At 41.4% G+C, this 14,069-nt stretch overlaps 1 protein-coding gene across 1 annotated transcript in view; it reads right to left on the reverse strand.

The window, feature by feature from the left end:
• Positions 1-13,835, reverse strand: part of LOC124170557 (transforming growth factor-beta-induced protein ig-h3-like) — a 244,036-nt gene extending 230,201 nt beyond the window's left edge. Inside the window, exon 1 of the mRNA XM_046549356.1 lies at positions 13,657-13,835. Within this exon, the coding sequence (XP_046405312.1) occupies positions 13,657-13,796 (140 nt within the window). The 5' untranslated portion in view covers positions 13,797-13,835. The remainder of the gene's footprint in view (positions 1-13,656) is intronic.
• Positions 13,836-14,069: the final 234 nt, after the last annotated feature.

A 14,069-nucleotide genomic window follows, 5' to 3' on the forward strand; every position in this document is an offset into this window, starting at 1 on the left:
CGCCATGAAGGAGGAGTCAAAAATGAAAGAAGTTGGTTATGGAGAAGTGTGTTCTTTTTAATCATTTTTATTTTAGTTTTATTTTCTACTTTTTAGTGGTGAATCATAGCATCGATTAAACCAGAGCTGTTACAGACATTTCCGCGAAAAAAATGTACGATAAACGCTATATATTGAGAAAATTTAAAACTATTTTTCAATGTAAAAATTTAGTTAATCGATTAGAGCACAATATAAAAAATCAAATGTTTGACTAATGAATATTTTATTTTAAAAAAAAGCAAACAAGTGCGTAAAATTGGATGGGAAGCGGTTCGAAAAATCAACTGCAAGATTCCATCGATGAAACAGACAATCAGACGAAACATTAAGAGAAAGCGCGTAAAAATACGTCATAAAGCAGAATATCGAAACTAGTTTACAATTAACAAGCCATTGAAGGGATTTTAGATGCTTTATCACCGCCACGGATGTCAAAGAGTCAGTCAGGAGTTCAAAGAAAAGAAAGTATTCCGCTTAGAGGTCCACGCAATGACGATGAGTTTTTTTTATGAAATCACTGCACAATGAGTAGTGAATTTTAGCTGTGAAATATTAAATATTTCGCGGCAGAGCTCTATGGATTCCTGCCAGCACACATCAAAGATGGATGAGAAATAAACGTTGTGAAGAGACAATCATCTCACGGAATCCTCCGCAACTCCATAAACCCAACCACTCAAATTTAAAAGGGTCTAAAGAGAGAGGAATTACGTAGGAGATGCCGATTCAGAGAAAAGGGGAGGCTAAAACATTAGCCGTGAGCGTCGAATATTTAAAGCTACGATCAACCGGTTTCCACCCGTGTCCTCAAGGACGGAATACATCGTTTACAGCGGCTATAAAACCGTTTAGATAAAAGAGTTTAAAAAGAGGCCAATAGTGACACAAATTTGTAAGGTTTTGGGCAATTGGGAATGGGAAGGAAGTGAATGCCAAGTCGTGTCGATAAAAAAAATAAAATTAACAGAAGTCACTGATTCACGCAATCAGGATGTATGAAATATGGTTCACGCCCAACCCCAAAAAGTTCTCCCAAGGTTCAAACCAATCGCTTTCACAAATCACACCATCATTTAGTGACCTTCCCCACGCCGTGATTCAAGCACTTTGGATCCACTATTCACCGAAGGATACTTCTGACTCCCACGCGCTTCCTTTCCGAAATAGCGCTCCAAATATACCTCGCAAAGGGATCAATCCTCGCAAACAAACAAAGTTCAATGTCAGTGCGCTGTCTGAATCATGCGTCAAAAAGGCTTTCGCTCAAAGCGCAGAGCTGGTACCAAAATGAGGAGGGAAATAAAAAGAATCAACCAAAGATTCAATGCCATTGTCTTTATGTTGTCCAAGACAATGTAGCAATATATATTTGACAAAATAAATCGGTCCCTAAAAATTTAATTTTTAAATTCCTTAATTTAAATAATTAACGAATATTCTATCATACTCCTACAAACCTTGATGATGAAAATTTATTTTTTTCAGTGCTCCCAGAAATCAACAACATAATTAACAAAATTGAAACGAAAGCATTCAACAAATTTTCTTTAAACCCACGAAAAATGATAAGTATTAGTATAAGATATGTAGCTAAAATAAAACTATTTTTTCAAGGAAATAATCTCATAAACGAATGTCACAACTTGGTGTGCCCCCCTCTAGACCATGGCTTGCCCCCTCCCCCAGACTATGGCTTGCCCCCCCTAGTTATGACCCTGGGTACGCCCTTGTATGCACGTGCATTTATTAACTATTATGATCGCTTTATGCGTTCATCGGAAAAAAACTGATTCACGTTAGAACTTGCTCGTCGAAATGCATCATGTAAAAGGAATGCCCAAATTCGTGAAAGCAAATAGTCCCTGCACTGACAATGAGTCTAAAATGATTGTAATCCCGATGGAGAAAAACATGTAGTTTGGAAATGTGCAATTTCATGCCTCGTGAACAACGGCAATAAAATGACGCACGACTGACGCAGGAACTTGTAAGACAAAATCCATCATTTAGAATAAGTTCAACAGATTCAGGCTTCAAATGGTGGAAGTTAGACATATTTAAATATCATTTAGAGCCGTTTAGTGCATGAACGAATGCGAAAATGTATGAAAACAAGGCGCCGATATAGCCCCTGCTCCAATTCTTAAATGACGGCATGCTCGACTTAAGGTGTGTACCTACCCGCCTCGCGCTCTCTCGGATTTTGCATCAACTTTAGGGGGGTGGGCGAGTCATAATTCAAATTCATGCTTCCTAATGCCTAGCAAGTTGGGACATAGCTTTTTTTTATTTTTGAGTTTGCTTTTAGCAGTAGAGCGAGGTGCGCTCTACGACAAACACAGCTAAAATTTATATCACGTTTGGAGCCTTTAGCCATGCATTTGCATACACACTACCTTAACTCCTTTATAAGGATACAAAAGCTATTAAACTGATAAAAATTAAAAATTATTATTAAAATTTGCGGGGTTCATGACCCCTGTGACCCCTCCCCTAATTTCGCCACAGCTCGCGTAACACAGCAAACAAATAACTTATTTGAGGCGCAGGAACTAGGGAGTTGATCATTGCATCATTGGGAACATGCAGCTTGAAGGTGCCTATTTTCTCGCCTCGTATAGAACGGTAGTAAATGACTGCACGCCCGATTAATAAAAACATGCTGCTTGAAGATGTGCATTTTCTTATCTCACATAAATGGCAATAAAATGATTATAAGCAAAATTGAGAAAAACATGCAGTTTTCAGATGTGAATTTGCGTCTATGAGACACAATTTCATATATGACATGCATAGCATCTACGAGATACAATTCGCAATCACCCTCTCAAAATAAACCACTCGAGCGCACGAAGAATGCTACAGCAGGCAGCGATGCGCGCTCGCGCGCGATGACCCCTTGCTGGCCAAAAACCGCCTCGAACTCCCCCCCCCCGAAAAAAAAGCAATCCACCCGCAAAAGACCAACGCCACTCCACACGCACACCCACAATGTATATAAATCCTCCCTCCCATCTCTCCTTTCCTCCCGCACGCAAGAAGCCAAGATCATCCTCACTACTACTACTCCTCCTCCTCCTCCAATCCTCAAGGACGACTTGTGGCCCTCGCGGAGATGCAAAATGGGGAGGGGAAACGTCAGTGTAGGATAGGAGAGGGGATGTGGGGGTATCTTCTTCCCCTCCCTCTTGCGGAGGGATGAGCACGGCCTCCCCGCCGGCCCTCCTCTGTAAAAAAAATATAAGGTGTAGGAGGGGAATGGGGCATGGTGTCATGACGACGAAGAGATGTTGGGAGAGAGAGATGAGAAAGGACGTAGATGAAACACGCCGCGCGTATAGGGAAGAAGAGGGAGAGGAAGAAAGATAAAAGAAGAAAAGGAAAAGTAGGAAGAGATGGAAGAAAAATAAAGAAAATTAAAAGGATAAGTTGGCCGGAGATTTCTTTTTGTGCACACGCAACAAACAAGCGCAGGGGGTTTTGAAGGAGGAGTTTTCGGGGAAGAGGTGGTGGGGGCTTAGGGAGTGAACGCAAGTCGAGACTTAAAATACTCATTTATTTTTTTATTTATTTTTCATCTTTCGCCGAGAAGCGAAAATTTTAAACACGTAAAAAAAAGAAAATCATCCTTTTTATTTACACGCCGAATTTGACGGCTTCCATTACGCATAATTAAATAACACGCACATCAGCTTTGGTCGTATGTTTTCGGAAAAAAATGAACCTCTAATACCCCTTCGCTACTGTTTATGGTGTAACTAAAAAGTCATATTTTACCTAGTGACACAGAGGGACATGACCGCATGATAATATCCGGGACGTCATCCGGGGTTGGTTTTCGGTGAAGCGTTGGACTTCCTAAAAGCCGGGATGACGTAATTCTGACGTCAGGAACGTTAAATTAAAAAAAAAGGCAAGTAAAAACTTGGGGTTCATCAACGCAGAGGCGTGACACACTTACCAAAATTATTTTGCACCAGCAGTTTAAATGCTTTTATTGTTAGATCCAAGAAGTAAGTGCATAAATTGAGTAAAATTTGTGTAAAATTTCCAAGGGTTAAGTAGAGGTGTCTCGCACACGGAAAATGTTTTGATCCAGCACATTAAGAGCTTCCTAAGTTTGAGTCACGAAGTAAGTATAAGAATTTAGTAAAATTGGTGAAAGTTTCCAAAATATACGAGCACCGTGTTATTGAAAACAAATATCCGGTTGTCTTTTAGATAATCTGATACTGATATTGAAAAAAAAACGAGATGCAAAATGACTTAAATGAATCTTTAAGGGAAAACAGCTTCTTTTAAGCCATAAATTTAGATAAATAAATACAGGCAAAAAAAGTGATGTCACAACCTCAAACTTACTGAAAAAACTCGTCCCACCCTCTTGGGGAATGGCATCATTAGCCTGATCCTCTTGCATATTATGTTTCTCATCCGTTGCTCTAAAGAGGTTACGCAAAAGGGAGGATGGACGGCGGACGATTTGCATAATTTCGCGTTCCTCGAGGTGCGTCAACCGCCGAGGTCATTAGCGCCGCCAGGAGGGACAGAGGGGCGGAGTGCACGAGCCTTGGGCGGTAAGAAGAAGAGAGCTGTGTTGGGTGGCAAGGGCACTTCATCCGGATTATACGGGGATCGATAAAAAGAAGAAAAAAGTTACGACCACGGTAGTAAAATATTTTCTTCAGACGCGGCAATAAATTTCTGGTCCACTTTTTACTTACTTTTTTCTCCACGATCCGATCTGCGGTATTTGAATGTTCATGGAATGCTGGGACGACCCGAGTGGAAAGATTAGACCCCTCAGGATGAGGGCTCATGTTATTGACAGTTTCACTCCGGAAGACTTGAATAGGATGTTAAAAAAATAAAATCGGAAAGAACGCATTCTGAGATTTTTTCTTTTTTTCCTCCAAACGAGAGTAGATCCGATTTAAAAATTCGTTTGAGAGCTCTTAAGTGATCGAGAACACGATAATTCCGGGTTTGGTATCAATGCGGAAAACGATTGGACGTTAAGAATGCTCTCTCCAGGGATGATAACCACCATTTTCACCAATTACGATGACTGCATGCGATAAAGTAGCGTTGGACCAAAACCAATTCAAGGAACACGACACCGATACGCAGGTTGGAATGGAAAAAAGACACCTTTCATGTTATTTGATATCTTTAAAACTCCTAGTGCCAGTTTTTCATTGACAACTTGAAATGGGCTAGATGGAAAATTCACTTGCAATATGTCCGATTACAATTCTCATCTGGTAATTTTTCGGCAGTATTTGCTACTTTGCTGTGGTATAGTATTTTGATATAGTATTTATCCCCGTGAAAATATCACGCATATATCCAAAATCCCACAAAGGAAATGGAAGAATAGGGAGTGACTATTTTAGAAATTCCGCGCCATAGCAAATAAAATGAAGCTATTTCAATTAATCACTTTACAAAGATAGTGAAATACGATTCTGGCTGTAATAGTGAAGTAGCAATCAGATAATTTTTAGGGTTAAAATGATTGTAGTTAAGACTGTAAAATATTAACTTCAGTCGATTTAGTAATGTACCGATTTCTTTATCACTGAAATAGATATAGTGAAAGTAATTCCAATTGATTTGGCATTCATCCCTAACAAATTCATCATAATTAACCAAGATCCATAATTCACCCGAGCACAATAATTACGCTGAAATTTGATCATTTAAACAAACTCGGAGGGTGAAAAATAAATGGTTATCACGACTAAGCCTTTAAATGGTTCCCAATGCGGAGAAAAAGGAGACTGAACGACTGCTCCCTTTTGCGTGCTGTCACCTCTGAAGAGGTGAAATCATCTGCTTCGTTCCCAGTATCCGCTGACCGGCAGCCGCGATCTTGACAAGAGTGACTTGGGCGACTACCCACGCGTAAGTATCATTGATTCACGTCGTGAATCACCCCGCTGGGCCGAAAAAAAGAAGACTCGCGCACGAGTCACCACGGCGGAGTGCTCCCAACCCGAAAACGTCGGGGCGTCTAGGGCGTCCTCCTACGCGGAGACACGCGGGAAAGTATGCATGAGAACAGACGACGAGTACCCTTGAAAGATCGGGTATGATGGTACTGTGGGAGAGACTAGCATGACGACAGGTTCTCTATATGCTATCTGCACTCCTAACTTAGCATTCTTTGTTCAGGGGAGACGTCAATCCCGTTCGACGAGCCATATTTCCAGCCGTGTTCCTTCATTCATACGGCTAATGTTCAAAAGGCATTTTTGCGTGGGGCATGTGATTGCAGAATTCGGAACAGCATTTTTGGCTCAATCTGGCGCGCAATTGCTCGAATCCATGAACGAAATTAGAACAGAGTAAGGGCTTACCCAGGATCAAAACTAGAAGGGGGAGAGCCATGGTCTTTCAAGTCATAATACAGAAAAGGTTAAGAGACCAAAATTTCAAGAAAATTACAACAGCACTTTAAATTAAATATTCCATACTAATGCCACTTTCCTTGAATTTAAAGAACATTTTTTCAAAAACTTCGAGTTGAACTAAATTTACTTATGCTTCTAGGGTAGGGGGGCAGCTGTTCCCACACCCTGCCTCCCGCTGGGTACGCCCATGGAACAGAGGCTATTATATTTCCATCTAGCGTCCCTACTTTTTAGCCTGCGTTGCACTTCACCACTTTGCAGGATGCAACATGAAATGCACTCTCGCGCGTACGTCAGATTGTGCAAGTACATGCCCCGTGTAAAACGGGATTAATTTTAGTCGGATTCGATTGAAATTTGCTGGCGCCTGAGGAGAAAATAGATTTTGGATGTGGGTGATTGGTGACTTGTTTGGGAAATTTCGCCGCTTCAAATTGGCGGGGCTAAACATTAATTTTCTCTTCTAACAATAAGACTTGTCATTCAAAAAATAGTATCTATAATCGCTCCAAATTCACTCGTACTGCAAAAGCAATTCATCGAAGTTGCATGCCTCCATTTCCCGTGTCCTTTATCTTTCCTAAGTAATTATCTCTTGGTCTTCCTTGGAGAATGTTTCCACCAGTATTCCTTCTGCTATGTTTCTCATGTAATAACAGTTTTTTATGACAGCAGTTTAAACTCCGGGTCCTTCTTTGGCGTATAGTGCTCCACGATTTCATTTCTCTTCCTATTATCCGGTAAAACTCAGTTCTCAACCTATCCATCCATTTTATTTTATGCACTAGACTTCATTTCAAATACCCATGCGACTAAGGGGCAGGCCCAAGTTTTCTGGGGAGGCTGAAGACGGAGGTCACATGGATTTCTGAAAACCAACCAAAATGCGATAGGCGGAGCCTAGCCTCTGGGAAATTCAGTCGCTTTCAGACCTTTGTGGCTAAGTTAGCTGTGCTGCAAATGGGAAGAGGGTTTTTGATACAGTGTTTCAATTCGATGCACTAACAAAGACTTTTGAAAAAATATGGTACCGTCCGCATCTCCCTCTCTCTCCCTCTTCCCATCCCATATCCATAGCGTCATTAGTCCCACCTCCTGCCACGACCCCGCTCGAAACATAGCTTGCTTGTAGGACTGGACCCAGATGCAAAGATATTTGAAAAGGATCATAGTACCAAAGTTTGTATTGGTAAGTTAGGTATAGAGGGCGTGGTGGCACAGCAGTCCGAACGAAAGGCAACGGACTAATGGATCTCGAAATTCAAATCCATGTAAGACAATTTTAATACCCCATAAAAAATTCTTCAAGTGAGTTTTTCCATCAGTGTGAACTTAATCGTCTGGAGGGGCGCAACTAGGAATCAAAGCTAGGAGGGGTTTTAGGCGCCACTAATACGTCGTGTCTGGTGGTATGGAATACCCACTAGGGTAAGCGGAATGTGTGGAGGCCCTCCCAAAGAAAAATTAGGATAAATAGTGAGTTTTACGACTTTCAGAGGGATATTTTATAAATCCTTACAAAATTCTATAAGTAATATTAATGCAATTAAGTAAATTGGGTTTAACTTTTAAAAAATTTCTGAGCTCTGGGGGGAGGGTTTCTAACCCCCAAACCCCCCCGCGCTGCGCCACTGATAGTCTGAACTCATTAAAGACAAATAAAAAGACATTGACATGCCTACATATGAAGAAACTGACACACCGACGGCGAAAACCAACCGATGGATTAAACCGCCACCAACAAACGGCTGAAAGGGATTTTTTTGGCGTTCCAGCCCGTGTCGCCCATACAATAACCTCAGATTGTAAAGGTTAACGCAACAGGTTTTGCACAAATAAATCTCCGCTACGGACGTAGACCAATCTCATATGCTCAGAATGGAACATAAATGTATACCTCAGACAACTCATAGACCCAGTTAAGCGCCCGCTGCGTTCTTCTTGACCCACTCACGACTTAGCTCGATGTAATTTAGCTTCACAACAACACTTATAACAATAAAATTTGGAGTTCACGCGATGCGTTTTTACTGGAAAATAATTATTCATTTTAATTTTGAATTAAATTCAAATTCCTGCCAGTCGGGATATAGAAAAACTTAAATGCTTCGAAAGTGATTAAATTTTGTTGAAAGGTTTTCATTTACCAGGTGTTTTCAATCTGCAATATCAATTCTATGACGCTTCGCACCGCTTCTATCAGTCTTTCCTCGTTACGTTGATGAATCATTCCATACAACCACAGAATTACAATTACCGTGGTAATGATGGCCATAGCGGGGATACGTTAGAAAATAATTTCCCTCATTGGATATTAGATGCAAAATTGATAATATTCACAAATTGGAGAACCCCGAAGCTGAGCGAGAATGAAATTATTTATTTATTTAATTATTAAATGAAAGTATTTATGAGGTCTCATCGTATTTAAATAGAATTCGACCGCTATCGACCATACTGGTCTTTATCCGGAGACTGCGATATAGTTCTGCTAAAATTGTAAGGAGTCCACTCCGAATTTAACTCTCATTATCTTTATACTACTATTATATTACTATCATTATATTACTTAAATTCCATCTTGTCATTTTCAACTCAACTCAACTATGGCGGCCACTCAAGGTGCAATTACACCATTTAACATGTTATGTAAAACAAGTTATACATAGCATGTTTTACGAAAAAGTTACAAATCCGTGTAACATTTCACATGTAACATTGTGTCATAAACAAAATATCATGTTATACACCAAGTGTTTGGTTTCCCACACAAAGCGGACAAAGTTTCTCCATCTTTCTGGTTTTCGCCGCTTTGTTTGTCATCGGTTGAAAATACCGATATCGGCACGTCGACCTGAAGGCACCTGGTGGAATCCAGGCGAAACTGTAGTCACCCTGGGACAAGCAACGCGGGGAAAACCCGTAAGATGGAAAGATCAACTAATCAAGAACGCCGCAGAAGACTACTAGTCTTCCTTCCTATCGGATTTAGTGGATGCCATAATCTTTGCATCCTCAATGTTTGAAGACCTGTACCCGAGTCCCAACTGAATGGGTCACGGCGCGCCTCGCTGGGACCAATCTGAGGCAGCCATTGAGCAACAAAATCGCATTGTGAATCCCACAGAAACCGCCCGACCGGTCCCACCTCACTCCAATCCGGATACACTTAGGCGCCGCGAAACGAAATTCGACATGATCCCATCCCTCCAATGCACCCACCCACTTTCCCTCGCGAGTCGTTGCTCTTTTTTTTCTTCTCCTCCCCCCCGAATATTCCTTTGTACCAAACGTCAGGGCTCATTAAGGAGGCGCGGTGGCGGCGGCAGGGGACTGAACCGTGAACCAGGTCCACCCGATAGCGATAGAGGGGCGCCGTCCGACCAGCCGCTTCTTATTTCATTAGCCCGTCGCCGCCATCAGTATCGCCCAATTGATCTCGTCCACCTCGAGCGAGCATCGTTACCTTGTTAGAATTGCGGCAGTGTGGGGGAGTGAGAGAGAAAGGAGGGAGATAGGGGGTATATATATAAAGTGAGGAGGAAGAGATTGGAGGAAGGGAGAGCATTAAAATCCGAACGGTGCGAATTTTAAGGAAGATCACACCGTGAAGGGATTGCAGTTATAAAAAAGGAACAGAAGCAGGCGATACGTAGTGGAATGACATTCTGATCTAACGAAAAAGAGAGATGTAAATTTTCCACATATTTATTTAAAAATGTACGACGCGTTTTCATCGTCATGTTTTTATCAAGTCCTTCTTGATGACCTCACTGGAAGTACTCGAGTATCTTGAAGTACTTGAGAATGATATGAGGTCGAAACGTGTCGTGTATTAAACAAATTTGTGGAAAATTTCCATCTCACTTTTCCATTAAATCAGGATCGCAGCTATAGCGCATACCTTTCCTTTCAAGGTTTATGGAAATGAGAAGGCCTGCTACTTAATAATTTTGCTATAAAGACGGGGGTGTAGTCGCTTAGAACACTTGACAATGGATTGGAAATCTCCGGGGTTAAGGAGTGAAGACTTCCTCCCTCCCGACATTTTTGGGTGATACCATTTTATGAATATCCCGGCCATATAAATACTCACCCCTTATCCAAGTGAACCCTCTCGCACCCGCCGAATTTTTTTTCTACCTTACGCCCTGGAAATGCAGCTTAAGTCTGTAGAATTACCCGAATTTTAACCTATCTGATATTTTTCTACCATTATTACTCTCCATGGGACCCTACAAATCTAGTCTCACTAGCAGAAAATTAGAATATCAACCCAACATAAGCCACTTTTTTATGAAATAACTTAAGACTATGCGACGATAAATTTGTAAGTAGTCACACGCAATTAGTATTGCGCAGTGCGAAATTCCCACAGTAGAAGTCATTTGCCTTGACCTTAATTTGAATAAGGATCCCCGAATTTGCGTCAAAAGCTCAAATCGGTTTTACTATCTTGTTATCTTCTTTAACAGAGATCTTTTGATGGCTTAAGGTGAAACGTGGGAGTAAGCTGCCTGAGAATCAAAGCCACAAGGCATGGCGCTGTTTTATGAACATTATTATACGTAAGCAGGGAAGGTGAACTCTGCGTCCTCAATTTTGAAACGAAAATGTGGACTCAAATGGCAGTAACATTGAGAATTCGTCACAGGAGATCGTCTGACATGTATTTGGTGTCCATCTTCTCATTTAATGTTTTTGTTACTACTGCTCTAGCTAGAACATTCCACATTGCTCCGGAAAAATAAGAGAGCGATACCAAAAATCTTTTGATTGCACATGCCATAAGTATTTTAAACCTCTAGAGCTTTATTCTCATTCTGAGGCCAACCTCTTCATTGGGAACCCAGAGTTCTCTTGCAATAGTCAATTCCATTCAATCACCGATGAAACCATTTAGAAGGAATGAATAACACAGTTTAAACCATAAAATAGGATCATATTCATCGAAATTGAGGTGAAATCTCACAGAAAATTATAATAAATAGTATTTCGCTCACTGAATTAGAGGCATTTACTCATCATATCCTTCCGACAGGCAGATCTCGATCCTCGCCTATCAAACTATCCGTCACTTCGCAGCACTGAGGGAGATTGCGTTTTATTATTACAGTTCTTACCCCAATGAACAAAGAAAAAATAGCGCCCACTTCATAGTTATTAAACGGTAACCCTAATGATACATTTTGAGAGAGAAGATAGTAGAAACATTAAGCGATTTCATCCACGTTTTCTCTTTCACCATCTCATCTAGTGATTCTTGAAGAACTCCCAAAGGTTGCGGTATGGCGTAAATAAGATCAAGCTGAGAGATCATTTTTTTTAAATCCTAGTTTTAGAAAAAAATTAAGAGAATTCCGTTCTAATATATCTAGTATTCTATTATCCTAATTGAAGGCTCTATCGTGGGAATTGAATATCCGTCCATTCCGCTGCGTCGCATTCAAAGGTAAATAAAAACAATATTAAATTAAATAAGTTTCCACGGCGGCATTAAATACTCAAGATACTTTAAATACTCGAGCACTTGGTGCCGCCAATCAATCCACAGGTGGTCAATCCACAGGTAGTGACATGCTTTATTACTAACTGCACTTGCTTTAATAATTTTCATTTTTCTCCAGGTTTATCATTCCTCGACGCACATAAAAGCCACAATCACCACCGTTTGTGAGTGGAACAACAATCCATGGCAACAAGAATAATATGAAAGGACATATGGGATACATTATTGTCATCGAGGATAGGTAGACGGTGGCGTATGAAGTAGAAGTCGCTAAAAGCGTGGTAAGGGTACATTCACACCAGGATGACTTTACGTTCAGTTGAAAAGAGCATAACGCGGAAGCATCAATAATTGCAAAATGATAGAATTGCATGACAGATTTATAGCCATCTCTAAGCTTCCAGCAGGGGATTTGTATAATTGGAGTATACTTAATTTGAAAGATTTCTTTGAAGGTCCTTCAACTCTCTAATTTTACCTCTTCTAATCTTTTCTATCCTAACATATAACAAGGTTCACTGTGCGTGGACTTCTCTAACATTATCATCACACCAAAACTAATTGCTCCACTTTCCGGACTCCGCGACTTCTTCGTGTCCATAGTAACCAATTTACGTCAATCGTAAGCCGTTAATTCCGTAATAAATGTCAGAAATACTCCGTTTATTTCATAGTTTCGCTAAATAGTTCTATTTATATTTTCTCCTCATTTAGCCATTGTCTTTCTCCACCAAATCTCTAGCGTTTCCTTAATTGCCAACCAGGCTTGTCATCCTATTTTCATCCTTAGGCCATTTTCCAATGTCCACTGCCCGCAAATTGACCTCCTTCCCTCAATTACCCTCTTTAACTTGCCGCAACCTCACAGGAAATCCTCCACATACTTATAAGTTCCGCTTAAAATTATTTTTATCGGAAGTTCCTCACCAACCACAACCAGTAGCACTTCCGTATTTATCATCTCATACACCCATCAAATGATTTTATCCACAACCATGTCCAAAATGTTGGTATTTTTAGACACCGAAAACAAAATAAAAGTCCTGCACCACTGCCAGAAAATATTGAAAAGGAGGACTTTTCCAAACTGGCCATCATAGAGCTAACAGAGACTACACATACACTCGTATTCCATTCGTTGAAATGTGAAATTCAATGATAAATAAAATTTCCAACACTATGAACTGAGAAATGTGCCCCTTGGCCCAAGGATTTGCATTTAAAACTCCAATATTCATGCCCATCAAGGTAAGAACATCTGTGGAATTTTTCTCCAACATTCGCGAGCGACATTTCGTCCTAAGAAACTCGTTCACCACCCCTAGGATTCGACGACCACCACCAGCTGCAGGTTGGACCACCTGCAGCTATAACAATTCAAAAACAGCAATTTAATTTACGCCATTTACAGCGATTGCCGTTGGCAAAATTTTACCTGGACCAAGAAATTAACAAAGGACATTAAGTTTTCGGGATTCTAGACGTTGCATCACGCTTAGCGGCCCGGAAAACTGAACACCAATGGTTTCATTCGATGACCAGGTGAGTTTTTCCCGTGGCAATCAGTCCAGTCTTTATCCCCGCCGGCAGGTTCTTTCAACAAACACGTTCCCTATCAGACTGAACCCTAAGAGGGAGATTATCCGCAGCAGAGCGTGTGTGTTCAGAGTGGTGGGAGGAGGGACTCACCCCTGCTCCTGGGCGATCTTGATGTGCCACCAGGGGATCTTGGCTGCGGAGGCGATGGCCAGGAGTCCGGCGAGGAGCGCGAGTCGCACGAGGGGACGCGTTGGGCCACGGCCGATCACTGCTGTTGCGCCGCCGTCCATGGTCGGGTCCGCTCTAAAGATGCGAAGCGCCTCCCGGAGAGCTCTCGGCGCGCTGTGAGGGTCACGAAGAGGGGGAGGGACTGGCGGCAGGAGGGGGGGTAAGAGGGGAATTGGGTGGCGTGGGAGAGAGAGAGAGAGGGAAGGGGATGGGGGAGCAAGGTAGACCCGAGTGTGTGTAACGCCCTGCCCCGTACGCAAAAGAAAGACATTTTCACAATGACAGTGAAACTTGGTGAATTTTCGCAGATTAACATCGTCATCATCATCCTTATA

The sequence above is a fragment of the Ischnura elegans genome, chromosome 1, assembly GCF_921293095.1.
Source record: "Ischnura elegans chromosome 1, ioIscEleg1.1, whole genome shotgun sequence".
NCBI classification, from domain to species: Eukaryota; Metazoa; Arthropoda; class Insecta; order Odonata; family Coenagrionidae; genus Ischnura; species Ischnura elegans.